The sequence below is a fragment of the Acinonyx jubatus genome, chromosome D1 (assembly GCF_027475565.1).
Source record: "Acinonyx jubatus isolate Ajub_Pintada_27869175 chromosome D1, VMU_Ajub_asm_v1.0, whole genome shotgun sequence".
In the NCBI taxonomy this organism is placed as follows: Eukaryota; Metazoa; Chordata; class Mammalia; order Carnivora; family Felidae; genus Acinonyx; species Acinonyx jubatus.
Genome location: NC_069390.1, coordinates 107255413 through 107277713, shown reverse-complemented (window position 1 = coordinate 107277713; position 22301 = coordinate 107255413). Strand labels below are relative to the sequence as shown.

At 39.6% G+C, this 22301-nt stretch overlaps 1 protein-coding gene across 2 annotated transcripts in view; it reads right to left on the bottom strand.

The window, feature by feature from the left end:
* Positions 1 to 590: 590 nt before the first annotated feature.
* The window catches only part of CWF19L2 (CWF19 like cell cycle control factor 2), a 149130-nt gene continuing 127419 nt past the window's right edge, over positions 591 to 22301 (bottom strand). The window contains exons 14-18 of one of the 2 annotated variants that reach the window (XM_015082097.3): positions 19709 to 19825; positions 12417 to 12572; positions 10266 to 10346; positions 4899 to 5000; positions 591 to 1277 (exon numbers count right to left, since the gene is read on the bottom strand). In XM_015082097.3, the coding sequence (XP_014937583.2) occupies positions 1134 to 1277; positions 4899 to 5000; positions 10266 to 10346; positions 12417 to 12572; positions 19709 to 19825 (600 nt within the window). In that variant the 3' untranslated portion in view covers positions 591 to 1133. The remainder of the gene's footprint in view (positions 1278 to 4898; positions 5001 to 10265; positions 10347 to 12416; positions 12573 to 19708; positions 19826 to 22301) is intronic. The other variant, XM_027036406.2, reaches the window with a different exon arrangement.

The window sequence follows — 22301 nt, the reverse complement described above, 5'->3', positions numbered from 1 at the left end:
GAGAAGGGGTTACATCAAAAACATCTCCCAGATTAAAAAAATAGGAGCACTCTTACCCCATGGTCATATTTTTTAAATATATGGTTTCGAAACCCCTTGATACCAAGCGTAAGAACAAAGAAAAATGAAGCTTCGATCAAGTGCCGAGCAACGGAACGTGCTCTAGACATTCAGAATACTCTAATTACTTAAGATTTTGTAATACTACAAACCCAAAATGACAATTTGGCTAAATTTTTCAACTTTCAAAACCCAAACAGCTGTAAATTGTGTCATCTGGAACAATTACTTTCAACATCCCGCAAATTCAAAGACACTATCTAAAAATCGAGAATTAAGGGGCGCCTGGGTGTTTCAGTCGGTTGAGCATCCGACTTCAGCTCAGGTCATATCTCCCAGTTTGTGAGTTCGAGCCCCGCATCAGGCTCTGTGCTGACACCTCAGAGCCTGGAGCCTGCTTCGGATTCTGTGTCTCCCTCTCTCTATGTCCCTCCCCCGCTCAGGCTCTGTCTCTGTCTCTGTCTCTCTCTCTCTCTCTCAAAAACAAACATAAAAAAATTTTTTTTAATCCAGAAATAGAAACCAACAAATCATGAACATGTGATGCTTTATTTAATTTATTATTCTCGAACATTCTTCTTCCTTTAATAAAAAGAATAGCAGTGATATATCTGCTACTGGTAGAAAATGAAGAGCTCTTCTATAAAAGGCTACAAAGAGAAGTTGCAATTATTACTGAATATGCCAACTCAGTTTAAAATATTCAAGAGAAGCTGGTCAACAGTGTTCACCACCTTGAAGCAGCCCCACCTCCCTCTGAACCAGTGATCTGCTGTCCCTCCTCGGCAATCCTTCAGGAAAGTCCTTCCCCATCTTAACTGTACTGGTCGGAACACAAAGACGTAGGGACAGAGCGGGAACACAGGGTCACCCCGTATCTGGTCCTGCTCCCCAATGACAACAGGGAAGGGCGCAGGACAAGGTAGGAAAGGACACAATCCAGTGATGCACAGGCATCCGAGACCCAGAGCAGGACTTTCTCTCCCTGTGGCCTGAGGGTCAGTTGTTGAGAAAGAATAGAAATAAAAGTGAAAGGAATCTGAAGAAGACATTTAAAAACCGAAAGGCTTGACTCAACATTTTTTACTTTTGGTGAAGTCGAATGGTTTCCACCACTGAGCGAACTGCAGTGCCTTCTTCCTCTGATCCTCAAAGCTTTCCCGGATCCCTTTCCTCCACAGCCTGGGTTCTATATCCAACATCCCACCAATGATTTCCTTTTAAAGAATGAGAGAAATACAGACACATATATGTATAAATGCTGAAAACAGAATGAATCTATTTATATTTATACTAAGTATAAAAGTCAGTAGTTCTCCAAGATGATACTCAAATTCTACACACATACTAGTTTCAAGTTAAAAAATCTTACTTTCCAATATGGAGGTTCCTCAAAAAGTTAAAAATAGAACTACCCTATGACCCAACAATTACACTACTAGGTATTTACCCAAAGGATACAAAAATACAGATTCAAAGGGTACATGTATCCCAATGTTTACAGCGGCGCTATCTACAATAGCCAATTATGGAAAGACCCCAAGTGTCCACTGGCTGATGAATGGATAAAGAACATGTGGTATATATACAATGGAATATTAGCTGGCCATCAAAAAGAATGAAATCTTGCCATTTGCAACGATGCAGATAGAGCTAGAGAGTATAATGCTAAGTGAAATAAGTCAGGCAGAGAAAGACATATGGCTACAATTTCATTCATATGTGGGATTTAAGAAACAAAACAAATGAGCATGGGGGGGAAAAAAGAGAGGCAAACCAAGAAACAGATTCTTAACCACAGAGATCACACTGATGGTTACAGCGGAGAGGTGGGCGAGGGATGGGAGAAACAGGTGATGGGGATTAAGGAGGGCACTTGCTGTGATGAGCACAAGGTGCTGTATGTAAATGATCAATCACTAAACTCTACACCTAAAACTATTATTGCACGTGTATGTTAACAAGCTGGACTTTAAATGAAAACTTGGGGGAAAAAATCTTGTTTTCAGTTAGTTCTAACTATGCAAGCCCTAGAATTCTAGCAGTGCTAGTTTTGTCTCTTGTCCTGTTCTTTGTCCGTTTTGTTGCTTGTTAGCACATCTACCAGAGAGGCGCAAAGGGGAGGAAGGGAGCGTGACATTTAATTAATTTGGTCCTCATGAGCTGTTCTGGTAACCAGTATGGAGAAAAAGTTAGCCAACATGCAACAATTATTAACTCTGGTGTCGGACTGCAGTTGAATCTAAGGCCAACATTCTCTCTACTACCCCTTATATTTATAAGCCAGTTTCTTCTACTATTAGCTGGAGATCTTTATTCAGGAAATAGAATATTTTATTTTATTTTATTTTATTTTATTTTATTTTTAATGTTTTATTTATTTTTGACAGAGAGAGACAGAGCATGAGCAGGGGAGGGGCAGAGAGGGAGGGAGACACAGAATCTGAAACAGGCTCCAGGTTCTGAGCTGTCAGCACAGAGCCCGACGTGGGGCTCGAACTCACAGACCTCGAGATCATGACCTGAGCGAAGTCAGATGCTCAACCGACTGAGCCACCCAGGCATCCCTAGAATCATATTTTAATACTAATAATCCAAATAAACAAAGAATTAAAAATTATAAACCACCTTCTTTTAAGAGTCACATTCCAAACTCCTGTAAGAGATGGATTTTGATTTGACTGCTTTCATTATCCTAGATTACTTCCCTCATGATTCTCTTCCTGTGCTGTTAGCTACAGAAAGTAATGCAATTTATGCCTGTGAGTATCCACGTACACAAGGATATGGGGGAAACGTGCAATGCTTACGGGAGGGCAGTATGGCAACACAGGACAACACTGGGCTGAAGGTCAAACTCTGCATGTTCAGTCTACTTCCACACGGCTGTGTGGTGAGATCCTGGACATTTTTACCAAGGGGACATACTGTGTACAAGCAAGTACCAAATGTCGTTGGGGATACAAAGATAACTAACATACATCTACCTGTCTTCAGAGAACTAACAGAATGTGGGCCTATGGTAGGAACAGAAGAATGACCAACTACACAAAGAACTGTCTTAAAGAGCAGAATAAGGTAAATGCCATTGCAGACTACATGGAGACTCAAAAAAAAGAAGATTCTAGTTATTGGATACATCAGAAAAGGCTTAGTGTAAGCTCCTTCACTGAGAAACAGAAATAAAGGGCCCAACAAAGAGAGTAATTTTAGGAAACATCAAGACTAAATTTAGATTTAATGCGAGAGTTTTCTTGGCATCAGCCCAAGTAAGCAATGTAGTTTAAGCAAGCCTAGTTTATGAACTGGCCTAACACTGTCTCTGTAAAATACCAAGTTTTGTCTTATGGGTACCATACAGGTACCTTTGAGTCTTGGTAACAGAAGCAGCTGTGAATGGAAAGAGACCATCCCCCTCCTGCTCTCTGAACACTCGCTTAGGCAGCAGGCTGAAGGGAGTTCTTGGGCTCACAGGCTGCTTCTTGAGAAGCAAATTTGGGGGGAAACGGATCAGCGATGCCATGCTAACTGAGGAAGCTTTCTTTTTAAACAGTATCATATAAACATATTTGTTCAGGACTGCAATCTCCCAATTAAATTTACAAAATAAAAAAAAATGGGTATTTTACTTTGTTTTCAAAAAAATCAGGTTGGAAGGAAGGAAGGAAGGAAGGAAGGAAGGAAGGAAGGAAGGAAGGAAGGAAGGAAGGAAGGGAGGGAGGAATCCAGAGTCTGAGAGCCTTCAGTTATAGAGTTCTATTGATTAAAACAACAGGGGTTTTCAGAGCAATGAAAACAAATTTCTTTCTAATTAACTCCGTGAAAAAACATTTTGAAAATTTCTCAAACACGTTTCTGTACTATATCTCAACAGTTCAAAAATGCATGTGATTTGGGGCCTCTAACATTTTAAAGGCAACAGAATAAACAGCTCTGAATCCGAACCTCTGGGGTCAAGATTCCTCCTGACGCGAGCCTACTCGCTGTAGAGGACGGCCATACAGGGGAGATGAGAGTGAGGAGGGAGACAGGGGCCCCAGGGCAGAGTTCACGAAGGCTCTTCTAGTCAGAGGACGGTATGAGCAGGAAAGCCTGAGCCAGAGTCGATTCAAAGGCCACTTCTAGAACTACTACTGCCCAGACTTCTTTTGACTGTTGCAGCGGCCACGTTAGTTTCGTTCCAGCGCCTGACACTACCTCACATACTTCCCAGATACGCAGTGGACCCTACTTTGTGGCTGCACCCCCAGCAGTGAAGCGAATGGCGATCTACGATCGCCACGCAGACATCTGCCCAGAAACTGTGTGAAATGACTCAGTCATATACTCTTCTCGGACCACATGGTGCTTCGTCGTTAAGTGCAGACGTGAGGTCATCCGTTCTCAGGTTCAACCAGGAATGAGAGGTGCATGGACCAGTTCTGTCCCTCAGAAGCGCATGACTGGGTCACATAACCTGTCTGCAGCCCGGCTCCCCCATCGGTGAGATGAAAGGAAGGACAGCCTCCACAAAGCAGAGTCACCGCGGGCAGACTCACTGTGGGTGTCTAGAGTGTCACCCTTGTGGCACAAGGCCGGCTGCCTCCATAGGAAAACGGCTACCCTCGCTCTCGACGCTGTCAGAAAATGGTGGGTTCCAAAGGGACATTCCTGACTGTTAGCAACGGTCTGAGGAATTTTTACTGGCAGCTTTGAGGTTCTCTCTCTAAAACTGGGTAGAAGAGCACTCACCAACTTCACTCTGTATTGTGCCCCAAGTTTTGATTTCCCTTTGAAAGAGAAGTGTTATTACCAAACTGCTACAACACTCTGGAATTTTATTAAACTTGTGAGCTTACCTTCCCAAAGTAATGAGGGAATTTATGTTGATCTTCAATGACGTGGGCAAACCCTCCTCGGAGGCCAAAATCTACAGAGAAGTAAGGTAAGCCCCTGGGTACCTAAATAAACAGATAAATCACACATGAGTACAGCCTGGAATCGGCAAGTTCTGTGCAATCCCTTCTCCTGCTCTAGGATATGACAGAAGTTAGGCAACCCTTCACAACAAGAGCATATAATAAATTTCCAATTCAAGAATACATAGTGACGTAACTTTGAGAGTCAAACATTTCATTTGGTAGCCTTTCAGCCAGATAGCTCTTTAGCTATAATCAAAACCAATTCTTTTCCTGTCTTTGAGGAAAACAGCAAGAAACGTACTGTTTTTATATAGATAACAGTAGAATAATTTTCTTTAAACTACACAGAGAATAAGGGTATCATTCCTATATTTCCCTCACAAAACAGAACAGGAAGAGAGGCCTAACCATATACTTAGAGTTTGCTCATAATATTTTTATTACCATTTATTTATCAAAAATAAATTAAACCCAATCATAACTTTTTCTTAACTGGTGAGGTGGGTATAACAATATTTAGTTAACCAACCTCATTTCAAAGTATCTCTAGGACTAACTATGATCTTTTCCTCTCTCCTTTCTACACACACACACATACACACACTACACACACACACAAATGTACAAACGCACAAACGCGCATGCACGCACGTGCTCGTTGTGGCCCTGCATCCCACATGTCTATTTCACTATAAGTAGTTAATGTTGTAAAAAAATCAGTTTATAAAATAGTATATAACATCAAATAGAATATAACATCAAATATATATATATAATATATATATATATTATATATACATACACACACACACTATATAATTGTATATAACATCAAATGCAGGTTAAACAGGTTACTGTTTTGTGGCTTTATTTATTTTTCTTACTTTCACATTTTCAGAACAGGATAAACAAGTACATGACCTAGACAGTCAGGAAAAAATAAAGTCAAGAGACTGAGAAGGCCTCTAATCAAAGCTCTGAACCTTCTGCCTACGTAGCCCCAGGCCAGTCATTTACCACCTCTGGGTCTCCTGAGAAATATGAAGAACTGAGAGGTTTGCTGCGAGGATGAACTAGAAGCTGCGCACCCAGGGTAAGCCTGATGCCTCACACAGAGAAGGTCATTCAAATATTACTGTCTTCCTGGTTTCCAAACAGCAGGGCTTTGTGCAAACATGGTGGTCAAAGCAAAAAGGATAGAGGACTCCCTAAGAATATTTTTGGTAGGTGACGCAGAGCGTTGTACGTGAGGCATGAACGGGAATGGCTAAAACAAAGTTACGGAACTACGCTGACTACCAGACAGCACTTCAAGGAGAGGGAACTTGAGGAAGCAATCTGTAAGGATGGGGGCCATGCCCTTTGTCTGTAACATATTGTACCTGGCAGGAAAATGGGCCTTGAAATATATGCTAATCCTCTATTTGCCATGAATATACTACCTTATACGGCAGAGGGACTTCACACATGCAATTAGTTTATGGATATTCAAATGAGGAGATATCCTGGGTTATCCTCGTGGGCCCAATACAATCACAAGGATACTTATAAGTAAGAGTCAGGAGAGTCAGCATCAGAGAAAAACTGGAAGATCCCACACCGCTGGAACTGAAGATGAAGGAAGGAATCTCGAGTGGCTTCTAGAAAAGGGAAGGGAACAGATTCTTCCCTAGAGCGTCCAGAAGGAACGCACACCTGCTAACACTTTGATTTTAGTCCAGTGCAGCACATTTCGTATTTGTGACCTCCAGGACTGCAAAATAAATCTGTGTCCTTCCGTCGCCGGTAGGAAACAAACATCCATGCCAAGTGACTGACTCAACAACTCAGGACGTAAGTGCCGAGACGGCACAGTAAACACACCACTGCTCTGCAGGGAGTGGGGGCTACCATGAGCTTGTCTGTCCTCTCCCTGTGGCTACTGGGGACAACCGGATGTCTCATCAGGATGGTGGCTCGTCAGAAGGCAAACGAAGGCTCTAGTATCAAAGCGCGTGCACCCTTACCACTTTGCTTTTCCTGCCTTGGCCAGACAGAGGGAACGACCTCTGGTATCGCTCTTGAAAGACACTGACAGAACTATGGCAAAACATTTTATTGATGGTAAACAACAACAACAACAAAACAGTAATATTTGAATCTGCCCCTTTCAATATTTCCAGGTATTACTCCTGACTTGCTCTAATTGTCCTTGAGCTTGAAGGTCTCTGGGTGAACCCAAATTTTCCTTGATGTGGACTTTCCTCAGTCTTAAAAATCCCTAAATGTGCTAGAGGTTTTTTAATTATAGCTATCACAAAATTAAACTTACAATCATCACATTAAAAGTTGAGAAGGAATTCACATGAAATCTCAATGTCACAGCCTTGTGAAAACCGAGCAGTGTTGTTGACAAGTTAGTTGATAACACACAAGTGCTCTGCACTGAGCACACAGAGAGATGTGTTTCCCTGTGTACTGCCACGAACTTCATACAACTACAGAGAAATCAGGGCCCAGAAAGGGAGCAAGGGGGCACAAAAAGAGAAGCTCATACTCACAGCAGAAAAACATAAATCAACAAAGAATCAGAATAAATTACCAGAAGCCAAGAATTTACTTGAATAAAAAAAATCACCCCACCCCACAAAGCAGGTAAAACACTTTATGAAACTACCAAGGACACAGTTTTAAAAATAAGTATAATGAGGTTCTTCCAGAATAGAAATAACATTAAAATAAGTCAAGATTGTTCACTTTGTGCTCAGAAACACTTTTATCACTTTAAAAAGCCACTGAAAAGCTTATTAACCTAAAAAGTGACCTCCTTTAGAATTATTCCTAATACTCAAGTTCTCTTCACAATTCCATCCACATAATTATCGAATCCTAAAGCTAAAAGGGACCAGAGATGTCATCTGGTCCACTCCCTGTCTGCTGTGACTCTCAGATACTATGTGATGACTTAGAAAGGCAACTCTTGGGATCTCGGCAATGCTTCCAAGTAGAATATACAACTACTGTTCCTACAAAGGTCTGTATCTGTTTCAGATTTTCCATATTAGTTAAAATATTAAAACTCCCTAGGCATTTGACTCAAGTACTCAGCACGTTTTAAAAAACAAACTTAAAATAGGTACTAGATGGTTCACCAAGAAGAAAACTGCATATGCAGGATAGCAAATAGAGAATAATACGTATCTTTAAGAACGTCTACTTAGAAATACTTTCAAATGCCATTAAAATCATGTTATAAAAGAATATTTAATGGCAGGGCACCTGGGTGGCTCAGTCGGTTAAGCGTCTGACTTCGGCTCAGGTCACGATCTCACGGTTTGTGAGTTCGGGCCCCGCATCGGGCTCTGGGCTCACAGCTCAGAGCCTGGAGCCTGCTTCGGATTCTGTGTCTCCTTCACTCTCTGCCCCTCCCCAACTTGTGCTCTGTCTCTCTATGTCTCTCAAAAAATAAATAAATGTAGAAAAAAAAAAAGAATATTTAATGGCAATGGAGATTATGAGAAGTGAAAAACCCAGGCATAATAGATGTGTGTATGTTAGGTATCCTTTTCTTTTTGTCTCTTTTAGAGACAGAGGGAGCATGTAAGCAGGGGAGAGGGGCAGAGAGAAAGAAGCAGAGAGAGAGAGAGAGAGAGAGAGAATTCCAAACAGGCTCCACATTCAGTGCAGAGCCCAACACGTGGCTTGATCCCATGACCTTGGAAACATGACCTGAGGCAAAACCAAGAGTCAGACACTCAACTGAATGAACCCCTCAGCTGCCCCCTAGATACGTTTTACCGTAGGCTCAGAGAAGACAGAAATGAAAAGGACATTTGTTAAGGGGGGAGTTAATATACTGTCTGGTCGAAGTCACCAGCAAGGGGAGAAAAGAAGACTATAGACAATGTTTTACCTTTGTATTAAACCTATCTTCAGTAAGGCAATGAAATGTCAATCTCTTGAGTAGGACATAATAAATGCAATGAGGTATCTTACCAGTCACCTGTATCAGGAGTCTGGCTTTCCAAAAAGAATATACGGAAGAAAACAGCCTAGTGCCATCTATTAGAACAAGGGTCAGCAAACTTAAGAAAACATGAAAGTCTGAATTTAAATAAAATGTTCTGGGCTTTGAAGATTACATAGTCTCTGCTGCAACTCTCCACTCTGCCCTTGCTGCATGAAAGCTTCCAAAAGCAGCACCTAACAAACTGGTGTAGCTGCACTCGAATAATGTTATTTACACACGAGGGCAGAGGGATGACCTAGCACACAGGCTGAAGTGCCTGCCCCACCCCCAGAGTCCACATCCCTGTTCTGTTCCAGCACATGCAATGCACACAGAAGAGTGCCTGGTAAACAGCTCTCACTCAGTGAACAGCTGTACAGCAAAGTGTGTTTTGAACAGAAAACCAAAAAGGAATCCACAGTTCTAGTATATCTCTATTCCAGTTCATTTAGACGTCTAGAAAAGAGAGAGGTCCTTGTGACAGTATTCAACTTGTGTAACGTGTCTAAGAGTGAGTCTGTGGATCGACTAAGCTGTGAAGCTCGGTTGGGAAACTCCCCTAAAGAAAAATGAACCCATAATCTAACTTAGCCACTGTTTTAAAGATTGTAACAGGTAATCTTTATATGGGGGGGGGGGGGGGGGAGGGAAGAACTCCAAAATCAAATAGAGTCTCTAGGAAAATGTTATCCTCATTATAATTTGAGTAACGAGAGGGCCCCTCTCCCTACTTCCACAGAGGCTGAGAAGCCCATTACAGGAGCTCCTACAGCAGAGTCTGATGTGGTCACAGCCAACTGTAGGCACCACAATGGCACAGTGCCAGAAGGTGAGGAAGGCACAGCTCTAGAAGGTAAGGAAGGTACAAGGCCAGAAGGTCAGGAATAAATATTCACGTAAGCATCTGAACAAAGGAGCATTTGCTAGACCAAGTAGAATGAAAAGAATTTCTTATTCATAGAATTACTTACTTCACCTTGGGTCACTCAGCCAAATGGTCTTTCTTTTTTTTAATTTTTTTTTTTTGATGTTTATTTATTTTTGAGAGACACAGTGTGAGCGGGGGAGGGGCAGAGAGAGAGACAGAAAGACACAGAATCTAAAGAGGCTCCAGGCTCTGAGCTGTCACCACAGAGCCCGACACAGAGCTCGAACTCACAGGCCGTGAGATCATGATCTGAGCCGAAGTCAGACGCATAAACGACTGAGCCACCCAGGCGCCCCAAATGGTCTCTTTCTTAAGTAAGATGTGACAATTAATGATCCCTAAACATCAGGATCATTTCTTATACCAAGGGCAAGAAAAAGATACTTACAGACTTTCTGATGTCTTTCGAAGAGAGATCGATCAATTTCTTGTTCATAGACCATTCTTCATCAGATTCCATTATGGCTTTCTAAGAAATAGCCATTGATTAATGAAAAAATAGCTTATAAGCAAACACAAAGAGACTGTTTAAAAATAAAGTAATACAGTGAATTAATCACAGATACAGTATTCATGGTAGGTGGTTCATTATTTAAAATGGGTTAAGGCTTTAATTCGTTATTTAAAATTGGACCTTAATTTTCTTTAAAGTCCTATCTTTAGGAAAAAGGAAATATTATTTACTCATTCTTAATTCTTGTACTAACTTCAGCCCAACTCTACACCACAAATACAATCCTTAATAAGCCTAAGCAATTTAATTTAAACGTAAGTTTGTGAACATAAAAGTTCACAACTTCCTTATCCCATTCATAGAAACCTACTCAAATAAATTTGTTTAGTTTTACTGCCCTTTTCGCAAAAGAGTAATTTCTGACAACCAAGTACTTGAACTATTTGGCCCTATAACAAAGAAGTAAAAATGAAGGGGAAAAATACATAGATATGGCATTGTAAGACCTCCGAGCCTAAGCAACAGAACTAGTATTTATGGTAAAGAAATATTTAATAGAAAAACCAGGATGATGAGTATCAAGTACTCTCATTTTTGTACAGTTGTCATCCTTAATGAAGCAAATTTTAAACATAAAATTAGCATTCAAATAAGCACAGTTTAAAAGCATCAGATACACTGCTGGTCCATATTTAAAAGGCATATGGGGCACTGGGGCTGATACTATAACATAGCACATTCAGTATAAAACTGAAGGCAAATCAAATAAAAGGTTTAGGGTAGAAAAGTGACACACCATTCTAAGTGCTGACATTTCTGTCACCCAACATGAGCAACAGTGGCTGCTTACATTCCTATTACCTCAATGCCTGTGGTCACAATCACCTAAGACTCTATGGAGGAGATACAAAAAAAAGAAAGAAAAAAAAAATGAAGAAAAGTATAATAATCTCTTTCCCAACTGATTTTGCTTAACACACAACTGGCAAGTTGGCTCTTTCTCCTACTTTACTAGTATATTTTTTAAAATCAAACAATCAAATTGTTTTTAGAAATCTGTAGAGAGAAAGCGTATTTTCACCACCTCATTAACCTCAACAAGTCTCACCATCCTTTGTACTGGGTTGTCCAGTCCACGAATAAACTCTCCCATCCTGTATCGTCTAAATGTTGCATGGGAAAGTCTCTGGGCATCATTTCATAAAACACTGCCTCCATTTTTCACTTTACATGTTACTATTTCATATACGTTTCTACACATGCATTTATATTAGCCTATAAATTATAATGTATTCAGCTCAGCCTCAAAACCATGCTATCTTGTAAAAGCTGCCTGAATATTATAATGACACTTAACTGATTAAAAACTCTAGTAATTATGTCCAAAAATGTATGTCAAGGTTAGATACTAGTTTCTTCTTACAAATAGCATCATGAGGTATTAAAATACTAAAAGAACAGTAACTTGTCTCAGCAATTGTAACATGGACTATTTGTATGTAACTCTCTCCAGCTCTTGTGAATTTCAGTGAGTTTTCTAGAATTACGACTATAATTTTGACCGTAAAGGACTTCAAGGTAAAACCCTGATTTTTCATTTTAGAACTGAAAAATTAAAATAGAAATCATAAACTGCCATTCAACAGTATATTCATACTTACAAATAAGCATGCTTTTTTTTTCAATGTTTATTTTTGAGAGAGAGAGACAGAGTGTGTGCAGGGAAGGGGGAAAGAGAGAGGGAAACAGAGAATCCAAAGCAGGCTCCAGGCTCCAAGCTGTCTGCACAGCACCAGATGCGGGACTCAAACTCACAAGCTGTGCGACCACGACCTGAGCTGAAGTTGGACACTCAACCGACTGAGCCACCCAGGCACTCCCAAATAAGCATGCTTTTTAAAGGTCAAAATCCCAAATTTCTCTCTACAGAAATTTACAAAGAATTTTTTTGTGTGCTTTACTGCATTTCTGTATATAAAGTTTGATATTAGTATATAAGGACAAAAAATACAAGAAAAAAGATAACCGTATTCATAAAACAGCACTGTTGTGAAACAGGATGCATGCAAAAGTATCCAGAAATACCTTAAAGTAGATGGGAGCCATGTCACCCACTTCCTTCGGGAGAGGAACGCACTCGTAAACCATATGGTACTGCTTCTTCATGCTCATGTTGGTTTCTAAAAAGATGCAGTCCAACCCTTTATCTTCAAACATCTTTACCAATGATTTCCTAAACATCTGAAGAAAATAAAATGATGAGGTAACTAAAAGACTTACAGAGAAAATATGGAAAACAATAAAAGGTACACTAAATCCCTTTAAAATAAAAAATAAATGGTCAACAATGTTTAGATTCCGTACTGTTACCTTACCATTACTTTACTTTCTAAATCTACTATATCATTTCACATATTTAAGCAACTTTTCTTTTTTTTTTATTAACATTTATTTATTTTTTGAGAGTCAGAGAGAGACACAGCACGAGCAGGGGAGGTGCAGAGAGAGGGAGACACAGAATCAGAAGCAGGCTCCAGGCTCTGAGCTGTCAGCACAGAGTCCCATGCGGGGCTCGAACCCACGAACCGTGAGATCATGACCTGAGCCGAAGTCAGTCAGCCCAAGCGACTGAGCCACCCAGGCGCCCCTAACCAACTTTTCTTTTTAAACTGAAACTTACTCTGCGGAGTTTTGTGTATATATTGGAAATGTTCCAATAGACTACAATAAGACAAGGAAGAGATAAAATCAAACTCAAGGAGTAAAATAGGCAGAACAGATGGTAAAATCAGAGGAAAATAACCACAAAACACAGAAGGTACTCCTGGAAGGTGGGTGTGGAACCCACTTCCAAGTATCTCCCTAGGCTCACAGCATCTTCATCCACTGGCTCCCACACACGTCTGCTGACCCTGCACTTGGACCTTGTATACTCAAGCATCCCCTATTTTCACGTACAATCATGTCCCACCGAGTGTATCAAAGTCAAATGTACTACGGTGGAACAGTAAGAGTGTTTTCTTTTCCCAAAGAAGTCAGCGTTATTATAAAATCCCTACTTTTTATTCTTTTCTACTCACTTACAGATTTATTATTTCACACCCTGAGTCCTGGAGCACAGACACGCCATCTAGACGCTCACAGGTACGCACAGGACATCCCCTGTGGTACAGGATGATGTCAGGGCTTAGAAGAAAGGGGACCAGGCTGAAGGCTGTAGCCAGAGGCTGACTCTCCCCACACCGCCAAGGTGTCTAAGAATTCGAAATTCAAACTTGGCTTTGTAGAGTGTCATATATTTATTCTATCTTTATTAAGTGTTAGTATATTTGTCTAAGTAGGAGGAAGAAAGATTTTTTTTTATTTTTTTTAAAGTTTATTTATTTTTGAGAGAGAGACAGAGAGTGCACAAGAGGTAGAGAGGCAGAGAGAGAATCCCAAGCAGGCTCCCCACTGTTAGCACAGAGGCCAACACAGGGCTCGATCTCATGAACCGTGACATTGTGACGTGAGCCGAAACCAAGATTCAGACACTTAACTGACTGAGCCACCCAGGAGCGCCCCCCCCCACCTTGTTAAATTTATTTTTGAAACATTTTTTAATCTAGATTTGTCAGCTAATTTATAACTTTCAAGTATCTTAATTAAATTGTTCAGTTAGGACTACAGATCACATGTAGAAAATAGAGAGATCCCATACACCTCTACCCCAGTTTCCCCCGACGGTAGCATCTTAGAAAACCACAGTACAGCATCACAACCAGGATATTAACAGGGACACGGTGAAGGCACAGAGCAATCCCAACGCTCCCAGCCACACTCCCTCTCATCACATGGGCAAAACCGCCACTGTGTTCTCCATTTCTTTAATCCTACCATTTCAAGCATGTCGTACAGGTGGAATCACACCACCTTTTGAGGTTCCTGGTCTTAGCTCAGCCTAACTCCCTGGAGATTCAACCAGGTTGTGGCTCAGACACTGCCTAGCGACTGCCACGTGCAGACAGCTGTTCAGCTTCCCCACTCAGCCTCCACGGACACCCCAAAAGGGGAGAAGCTACTTATCACTGCTGCCTGGGGGGTGGGGGTCCTGGGACTCCGCCAGGCCTCCGATGATCGCTTGTCAGTAATGACTTGTCACGCTTCCGTTTTGTACTCATTTCATAAAACAAGAACAAGTAGGAAAAAAGGAAATCAAATAATTATACATTGAGATAAACTACAAAGATACCTAGTAAGCAACAGACCCAGGATTTGCTTTTCATTTCTGACCAGAGCTGTAGAGAAGTTCAGCAAAGCCTCTTTTAGAGACTCCATTTGCTGTCAAAGTCTTGGCTAATAGTCTAATAATCTCATTGTCAGGTGACTTGTTAGCTAAATCATTAGAGATGACTATATAGGATTGCTTCCCCTTTAAAAATCCTCTGAATCTTGTACTACACTTCATAAAATCAAATTAACAGTGCACACACAATTGAGGTTAAATTACGGTAAAAAATCATAAAATATAAAATACTGGTATAGGTATCTACATGGTGAAAGTGGTCATTCAAATTTTATAGTTGCCATGGCCCCAATCTGATTTCTGCAGACAACAAACCTTCCCAAGAAAAGCCATGTTCACTAAACGGTTTCATTTTCCTCTTCCTGGGCAAACAAGACTAGATTTCCCAGCCTCTCTGGGACTTAGATGGGGACATATTTAATTCTGGGCAAAGGAATGTATCTAGAAATGATAGGTGTCACTTGTGACAAGTGACTTATGTGTCCCTTGAAACAGTGAAGGGGCAGTGTGCCTTCTTGTATTCATTTTCTTCCATCCAAGGTCCTGAAAGAGGACCCCACCACAGGAGAGCCTGATGATGGAAGGATCCTGGATACCCAATTAAATGCCTGGGGGCGATCTGCCTTGGGAACTGCCCAACCCACACTGGACCGTGACATAAGAAATTAACTTTTCCTGTCTTGAGCACTGTGAGTTCGGTTCTGTTTGCAACAGCAGTGACCACAATTCGATGGACGATTCACAGACATCGGTGCTAAGACTGACACGGCTCACGAGCCAGGAAGTGACAACCATTCATCCATTCCCACCTCTACCCTGTTGTTTTTCCCAAAAGTTACCTTCGCAGGCCTGGTAAACACTTAGAAAACAAACACACTTGCACAAAACACTTAGAAAACAAAATGGGAAAAATATACAAAGCTGGTTTTATAAGATAGTTTTTTAGACTGTCTCTATGTTGTTAACTGCTACCGTTTGTGAATTTTTATTTATTATGAATATTTTCGATGAACTGCTATTTATTTCATTACCTAGTGCAGTGGTAACATAATCTTACAGGCTAGAAAAAGGAAAACATTGCTGGAGTAGAACTACGTATTTGAAAACTAAGCTTCTTTGAAGAAAGGAGAAAATGGATATAAAGCGGCAGCAGCACCGACAATGTAACATTGTCTCACAAACTTCCTTGCTTTCCTGTTGATCCACAGCCCTTTCCTGGTTTAACTGTTTCGATGCTTGTTCTAGATACTATGTGGATGACAGTGAGGAAGACAGACTCCAGAGTCATGAATTACAAATGCAAACTTAAAGGTACTAACTTAGTAGTGATGCAAGAAGAGTTCACTATGATAATATAAACATCATACAAGCAGGGCACACACAAACACTGAAGTACTTCTCTCTGCATAAACAAACTGTACTTGAAAAACACGAGTTCAATGAAAGAATTGGAGGTTACCCGCTCCACTAAAGAAGGATCTTCCCGAAGCTCAGTATAACACATACACCATACGTATTTAAATAATATTCATTAAGTTATACAACAACCAAACACTGAAGAAAGTTTTTTAGTTCATTATTATAACATACCAAAACTATTTTATGCTTCACAGAGATATAGATCCCCATATTATGGGGATTATATAACATTCCCATTTTCCTAGTAGAAAAAACTCTACCCATTGGGTAATCACTATTTTCCACATTTCTAAACTATGACGACTCACCTACATGCCATTCCTCATTTTAGTTAACACATCTAGACTAAAATTCCTTACAATATATTTAAGTAAGCTATACTAGAGTGTTGCAATTCTTAATTTGTATCAAGTCACATTATAACAATTCAGGTGTATATAAGTAAAACTTTTTGAAATGAAAATTAAAGTATTATACTTGGAAATATCAAAGCTATGTAAGGTTGATCATATAATATTAATACTATAATTTATTCAGATTTTCTAAATAGAACATGTCCAAAGGTAAAGTTATCCAGAGATAAATGTTATGAGATAGAATACATATATTTAACTCTGTGCCCTCCATGGAGTAGCCACTCAGAAATGACATTAATTTTTAAAACAGCCCAAATTACTGGAACAAAGAGAACGAGAGGAGCCTCACTGGAAATCAGATCACTCCATAATAAGCGACTTAAACATCAGCAAGCTGGCTCATCCCTGGCAGGTGTGGCGGGAGGGGATCGGCAAGGGTAGCGGAGAAGACAGCCATCCCGCACTACAGAACCCTCACAAGGCTCAAGAACTGGTAAGCACCAAGCGGTTACAGAAGGAGAGTGAAGGTGTAGCAAAAAGCAAATGGCATAGATGGAAGTCTTTTGAAAAAAGCAATTAACACGCCGATACCCTCAACACCAGCAGAACGCTGTTGCATTATTCTCTGTAGAAGGTCAACAGTAAGTTTGCTGGGCTGGCAAAACCTGACACAGCTGGAGTCTGAAAACGGGGGCATTACAGGAAATGTTACATACAGAGTGTTGAAATTCTGCTGCCCCAGCCTTCTTCCCCCACTTGTCTGCCAGAACAGGAGCAAACCGTCTCAGATGCACCAGGTGAGAGATGGGAAGAATTGTCTCTGGAGAGTCTGATCGGCCCCAGAAAAAGCCCTGAGGGTGCAATACTGGAGCTTTCCCAGGGAAATGGCCCCATCACACCGCTCAGCAGCAAAGCCCACTGTAGGCAATGGCCCCACCACCACACCGCTAGTTTGGGATATTTAAATAATGGATCCACGGTGTCTGACGATAACATAAGCTCAAACCTATCTGTCAAACTGATAAGAATAACTTTAAAGGGGACCAAGCTTCACTATATAGTTAATGAAACTAAAAAACCTGGCTCCTATTCATTCAAAATCTGTGATTATTCCCATATGCTGTGCTGAAACTTAGTTTTGCATTTTCTATTAAATATAAGATCCAAAATTAAATTTAAATGTTACTAGAGGATGGGGATAAACATCACTTAGAAAAAGTGGCTCCTGCATTTCCAAACATTATTTTTTCCTAAGTCAAATAATCTTTGTTAAATATTCTCTAGAAGGGGGGAATAACCATAAAGATGTTTACCAGGCCGTGATTAACTTGAAGGGTTTTTTTTAAGATTTTTAATTTTTTATTTATTTAAAAAAAAAATTTTTTTTTTAACGTTTATTTATTTTTGAGACAGAGAGAGAGACAGAGCATGAACGGGGGAGAAGCAGAGAGAGAGGGAGACACAGAATCGGAAGCAGGCTCCAGGCTCTGAGCCATCAGCCCAGAGCCCGACGCGGGGCTCGAACTCACGTACCGTGAGATCGTGACTTGAGCTGAAGTTGGACGCTTAACCGACTGAGCCACCCAGGCGCCCCTAAGATTCTTTATTTTTAAATAATCTCTATACCCAACATGGGGCTCAAACTCAAACCCCAAGATCAAGAGTCGCATGCTCTTCTGACTGAGCCAGCCAGTCAGTATTGAACTTCTGAATATATTTGAAGGTAAGAACAAAAATCCCCAAAGCTACATTTCTTTAAATAAGCTAGAATTCAAATACTTTATTTGCTCACTGTCTTATACTAATTTACAACTTGTAACAACTAATTCTCTTATCACACAAAAAGCCATAATGCTATTCTCTGTGTAAGATAACTTGGCTCTCCTCCCTCATTCAATTTTCCATAGTGCATACGACTCCCAAATCCACTGAAGTGCAATATAACCTGTACGAAAATACACCACACCTACGGGCAGAATTAATGATTTTATCTCTGCATTTCTCAGGACACCGGGATTATCGACATTCATGTCCTCAGTATCTACTGAATGAATACATTTCTTCTTTATCCACCTCAATGTTTTCCATCAAGTGGCTTAATTTCTTACAGAAATATAAAACACACAGACTAGATTCCTATATTACTTAAAATCTTTTTGGCACTGTAGTTTGCTCTAAGTTAAATCAGTTTTGCATGCATAAATTTTTTAAAAGACATTCCAGAAAAGTCTCAAAATAATTCTGAAAACCAAATTTGCATACTTCCACTTTAAATTATTTACTGCACTGGCATCCACTACTAGAAAAAAATTTTTTCCCCACATCAAGTGTATTTGTCCACATTCTTACCCATGCCTGGCCACAGATGTATGGTAACAGTCTGCCCTTTACTTTCACAGCATAAACGTAAAGATTACAAGGAGTAAGAGACTGAATTTCACAATGTGTGGTCAAAATATCTCCTCTTTGGCATCTTTATCAACATGATGCAAAGACCAGTACATAGTGTCTTTTACAGTCTTACAATTTTCACATTTTCTAACTAGGGGTCCCTGTAACCCCTATTCAACTGTCAAGTATTAGAAAAATGAAGAGTTTTATTTTTTTCTTTTTTGGTCATTATGAGGTCTTGAAATAATTCAGCAGCAATTTCACCCATGTCGTGCCTTCCAGTTTCTTGCAGAATCAGCCACAAAAAGGAAGGGAGGGGAAGGGAGGGGAGGGGAGGGAAGAAAAATCCTGAATCTAAAAGTTGGGCCAGGTAATAAAGGGAAAAGTATAAAAGTAAAGGCTGATAGCAAAATCACAGCAGCAGAGACCAATTCCATTACAGGAAAATATGGCAAATGCTGAATATGAACCTCTGGCTTCCAAAATTTATTTTTTATTATCTGAAAATCTCTTTTCTTTTATTACCTTACTTTGTCAAGAAGGGCTATCTCCTGCTCCACAAAAGTAGAGATTAGAAATCTTACACTGATTTTTTAAGTAAAAATACTTATTACTGTGTCACAGTTTGTTTAGTACACAAAAGCTTTCAGTTGTACACCTGAAACTAGTAAGGCTATACATCAATTATATCTCAGTAAAAAATTTAAAAAAAAAACCTTCAAAACAGGGAGTACATAAGGGAAATAAACTAAAAAGGGAGTGAGTGGTGAAAACATGATCTGGAGATGTACACAACTAGGGAAATGTATACAAATGTGTAAGTTCAGAAACCAAAATCACTGGACAAAGGTGATAAAGAAACCCACTGGCAATTACTTTGTAAAAACTGCTCCTGCGCATTACAATGATGAGATTACCATGCTGACCTGAACTTCCTCCCAGATGTCTTCGTCCAGTAAGGTGGAAGCCCTGTGGTGTTGCAAAGGAACTATCAGGCAGTGTCCCTCAGTAAGAGATCGGACGTTGGGTAAACATAAATAAACCTATGGGGAAAAAGTTGCAAAGAGAAATGTTACTGTATTTATTCTCAGTTGCGACCAATGAGCCATGGGAAACATGGCTGACACCTAATAAAGCACACTTGTTTACAAGCAATATATTTTATTTTAATGTTTTTAAAGATAGCTGATATTTTCAAAATACTTTTAAAAGCCATGAAGGCAGATTCTAATAAAATGGAAATTTACAGCACAAGTCTCAATTTTAACTGTTCTATGTATTTCAGAGATTGAGCATACCCAAGGGCAAAATGAATGACACACTTTATCCTTGATCTGAGAAAGTTATATGCTTTCAAAGCCCTTGAAACAACACAATTTGGGGCAAGAATGAAAAGATATATGGCTTGGTAATGAAAGAGAAGTCTAACTTGGTAATGAAAGAGAAGCCTATCAATCACGTTTTCCTTATCATACTGCCTGAGCAAAGAGAATTAACCCAAGTAACAGAGAAAGGAAATGTTCTCTGTATGGTTTTACTGTTCTGCTTAAGTTCCATCTGTTTAAATACATGTGTTACCTACAAACTGGTGCTATTTTTCCACTATATACAAGTGTCTTAAAAAAGAAAAAAAGTCAATTAGCCTATATATAGTGAGCAAAGAGTGCTCATGAGGAACATTAAAAATATTCTGCAAAGGGGCTCACTCTTATTTTCTACTATTTTTTGTTAGGTTTTAGATAGAAGTATTTTGTATGGCAGACAATATTATTTCACAAAATAATGCAAACTTTTTAAAACTCTGCTCAAAGAGGACAAAGAAGGAATGGATATGGAAATTTACCTAAGTTTATAGTAAGATCATAACCATATTCAGAATATTTTTAAAAATAACATCAGTACTGATTCATTACAAATTTACAACTTGTAAATTTGCTTACTAATGTCAGGTGTTAGTAAGAGAAGACACTGGATACAGCGTATATGGAACTGTCTTCTTAATTTTTCTGTAAATCTAAAACTGTTCTAAAAAAGAAACAAAGTCTATTTTTTAAAAAAAAGTAAAGCACAGTGTTAAGACGAGGGAGACAGATAACTTTTATTTTTAAAAAAAGGAGGAAGAAAGCACGAAAAGCTGACAATCAGAAGTTATGTAACTCTGTGATTCTAATGAGTATTAATATAGTTTCATTAATACATTTGGATTTAAAACATTCACTTTAAATATTAGAAATTCAAGCTGAGTGAGAATTACTGAATTGCTATGGAATGTGATTTATCATTTCCACTGAATGGCAAAATAATTCCTTAGAAACTCAAAACCATCTAAGATTAACTTAGGTAATAACTGAAAGGAGTAATTTGTTCTTGTTTATTCAGATTAATTAAATGGCCTGTTAGCTACAGTGGATGGGATAGGTAGTCAGATGACGGATAAGATTCCTTCTAATCAATATTTCAAATATTTCTGTATTAACATAGTCACAGCCGAAAGGCCGGAGGTAGATGGTAGTTTTTAGAGCATATAACGCATAGATGCAGAAAGGAGAGACTCCAGTGGTTTTTTAAGTTAAACTAGAATGAAAAGACTGAGTCCCAAAGGGAAGAAACAGGTCAGCCAACTCTCAGGAAGTGAAAGGCAAAAAGAATTTAATACCATGAGGAAAGACTAGTTGGAAAGGGTGGATTACCTGACAGCAGAAGAGGACCACCGACAAGAACAGGGAAAGACGTGTATGACAAATAGGAAGGGTGGAAGATAAGAACCAGAAAGTGTCTGTTCACAGGCCAGCAGTTCACTTTCACGAGTGAACTGAGAAATGCCTCCTTGGGGAAGCAGCCTACAAGGCAGGAGGTGAACAGAAGGTCTGTGCCCCCTGAGCCCAGCCTGCCTCCAGTGCACTGGGGAAAACAAAAAACCCCAATGAAAATTCTCCAAACTTCTAAAGCACAGCAGGAAAAATTTACTTTGTTTAATTTGCTCTTACGTGTTTAAAAGGTAGGGATCGGACTGAAGAGGAATGAAATATTTATAATGTCATAACTAGAAAAATGTAAATGTTTATAAAAGTCTGGAAAAGAATTCAGATAAATTGATACAAGTAATTGGTTATGGTGGGGTTTTTTTAACTGAATAAATTTTATTTTTTTTAATTGAATAAATTTTAAATGGAACTTTTACATTTACCTTTTTGATAGTTTGGAAGGGGGAGAAAAGAAGAGTGAAGAAATAAAGTTAAAGAAACCCTAACGTGAACTGATAAGTTGACTGTCTTAACAACAACCTAAAGATACTAAAGGCTAGAGTCGGAATGGAAAAGCCCACACCAGTTCTCTGGACACACAGGTGTGTGTGGAGAGGGGCGAGACATACACAAGAAACAAAAAACTAGCAAATAAACACGTATATGCACAGTCCCTGAACTATGAGTTCCTGAACTAGCATGGCACTCATTCATTCCTCTCCTCTCCTTTTCTCACTCCCTCTGCCCTGGGCCACACTCTGCTCCACGAACCAGC